General features: G+C 62.6%; 1 protein-coding gene across 1 annotated transcript in view; it reads right to left on the bottom strand.

The window, feature by feature from the left end:
* Window positions 1-1,001: 1,001 nt before the first annotated feature.
* Window positions 1,002-2,429, bottom strand: part of SKIC2 (SKI2 subunit of superkiller complex) — a 20,373-nt gene continuing 18,945 nt past the window's right edge. Inside the window, exon 16 of the mRNA XM_075071465.1 lies at window positions 1,002-1,698. Within this exon, the coding sequence (XP_074927566.1) occupies window positions 1,312-1,698 (387 nt within the window). The 3' untranslated portion in view covers window positions 1,002-1,311. The remainder of the gene's footprint in view (window positions 1,699-2,429) is intronic.

The following is a 2,429-nucleotide window of genomic DNA, read 5'->3' as shown; positions in this document are numbered from 1 at the left end:
GGGCGGGCGCACAGGGCATCTCCCATGGGGGAGGGGTAAAAGTCATGACCCCTCTCTGGGGAAAGGATGAAAGGTCAGGATGGGACCTTTGAGTGACACAGGTCAAGGGTCGGATTGGCTGCCCATGAGCAGCGGAAAAAGGTCATGACCCCCCATTGACACAAGGAGCATGACCTTTGCCCCACAGGGAGGTCATGACTGGGCAGCTGGGTAAAGGGCGGAGCCTGCCCCCCTCTAGGTCACAAGCTGGCAGGGGCCTAGGGCCCCCCCCCCACTTGTGGGCAGCTGCTGGGACAGCCTAACCTTTAACCCAGTTAAAGGCTGAAGCTGCTCCATGGGGTCAGAGGTTACTGGGGGTGGGGCTACAGGCTCCACCCTCCTCTGGAAGAGCACCGCCCCTTGGGAAGGGAGTGACCCCTGGGTGGGGGCAGGAGCTGCACACACCCCCCCCAGCTGTAATGGAACAGTCCACCACAAAGCTCCTCCCCCCTCTGTGGTCACATGAGCATTCTGTTCCCTCTTGCAATGGGACATTCCATCGCCAAGGGAACCCTGTTCCCCACTTGTGGAGGATTCATGGACTGAACCAGTTACTGACAGAAGCAGAGGTGGATCCACAGTTGGACCGGCCCATGTGTGCTGGGAGTAGGGGGGGGAAGTAGAGCATGGACTAGTCCACCTGCAGGGGGATCAGAAAGTTTTTCCGGACTGGGAGGGGGTGGGGCCTGGGGGGGGTCAGACAGTTGCAGTACAGCCCCCCCCCCCCCCCCATGCCCCATAGGCGCACCTGGGATGTGAGGCTGGGGGGAAGCTGCCCCACATTTCGCTCCCCCCAAGGCCCAGCCCTGGGGTGGGGGGTCACTTATTTCCCAGTCAAGCCCCCACAAGGCAGCGGCTGGAAACAGGTTTATTAAGCGCTTGGACACAGAGGCCCTGCTGGGGACACTGGATCTCTGTTCTCCCCCCTCCCCGAATCCTCACCTCCCACCCCTGACCCCCTCCATTGTCAGTCACTAGGGGAGCTGGGGGGACCCTGAGCTGCAGGGCAAAGGTTAGACTCCAACCTCCAGCTGCCATGGGGTGGAAGGTCACAGCTAGACCCCCCAGCCTATCAGCTGGGGTGAAAGGGCAGATGCCATGGCTAGACGTGAAAGGTCACAGGGCAGAGGCTGCCCCCCATTACACAGTGGGGTGAAATGTCAGCGTGATCCAATCACAGTCCACATGCTCTCACTTTGCCCTGGGCGGAAAGGGGCAGCGGGCAGGGGCCGCTAACCTCACAGAGGTTAAAGGTCGCAGGTCAGGGTGGGGTCACTGCGTGTAGAGGCTGGCGGTGAAGACGATGTCTCTCTTGATGAGGTTGGAGGCCTGCTCCATCTTGGCGTACAGCGTGGGCTCCCCAATGACGCGGGCCGCGTTGCGCACGTCCCGGCAGGTCTCGTCCAGCCGCTGGATGCAGCGCACGATGATCCCCTCCTGCACCTCCGTCAGCCGGGCGATCTCAGCGAAGGGCTGGGGGAGAGGGGGCGTGGGTCGCGGGGCCTGGGGCTCCCCTCCCGTCCGGGCATAGGGGCCTGGGGCTCCCCTCCCGTCCGGGGACGGGGATGTAGGGCCTGGGGTTCCCGTTCTGTCCGGGGGCCTGGAGTTCCCATCCTGCCCGGCTGGCTGGGGGGCGCGGGGGACACGGGGGCTCCCTCTCTGGGGAAAGGATGAAAGGTCAGGATGGGACCTTTGAGTGACACAGGTCAAGGGTCGGATTGGCTGCCCATGAGCAGCGGAAAAAGGTCATGACCCCCCATTGACACAAGGAGCATGACCTTTGCCCCACAGGGAGGTCATGACTGGGCAGCTGGGTAAAGGGCGGAGCCTGCCCCCCTCTAGGTCACAAGCTGGCAGGGGCCTAGGGCCCCCCCCCCACTTGTGGGCAGCTGCTGGGACAGCCTAACCTTTAACCCAGTTAAAGGCTGAAGCTGCTCCATGGGGTCAGAGGTTACTGGGGGTGGGGCTACAGGCTCCACCCTCCTCTGGAAGAGCACCGCCCCTTGGGAAGGGAGTGACCCCTGGGTGGGGGCAGGAGCTGCACACACCCCCCCCAGCTGTAATGGAACAGTCCACCACAAAGCTCCTCCCCCCTCTGTGGTCACATGAGCATTCTGTTCCCTCTTGCAATGGGACATTCCATCGCCAAGGGAACCCTGTTCCCCACTTGTGGAGGATTCATGGACTGAACCAGTTACTGACAGAAGCAGAGGTGGATCCACAGTTGGACCGGCCCATGTGTGCTGGGAGTAGGGGGGGGAAGTAGAGCATGGACTAGTCCACCTGCAGGGGGATCAGAAAGTTTTTCCGGACTGGGAGGGGGTGGGGCCTGGGGGGGGTCAGACAGTTGCAGTACAGCCCCCCCCCCCCCCCCCCCCCAAACAAAATTT

This window comes from Chelonoidis abingdonii, chromosome 12 (assembly GCF_003597395.2).
Source record: "Chelonoidis abingdonii isolate Lonesome George chromosome 12, CheloAbing_2.0, whole genome shotgun sequence".
NCBI lineage: Eukaryota > Metazoa > Chordata > Testudines > Testudinidae > Chelonoidis > Chelonoidis abingdonii.
Note: the sequence above shows the minus strand (reverse complement) of the source record. Positions and strands in the feature narration are given on the sequence as shown.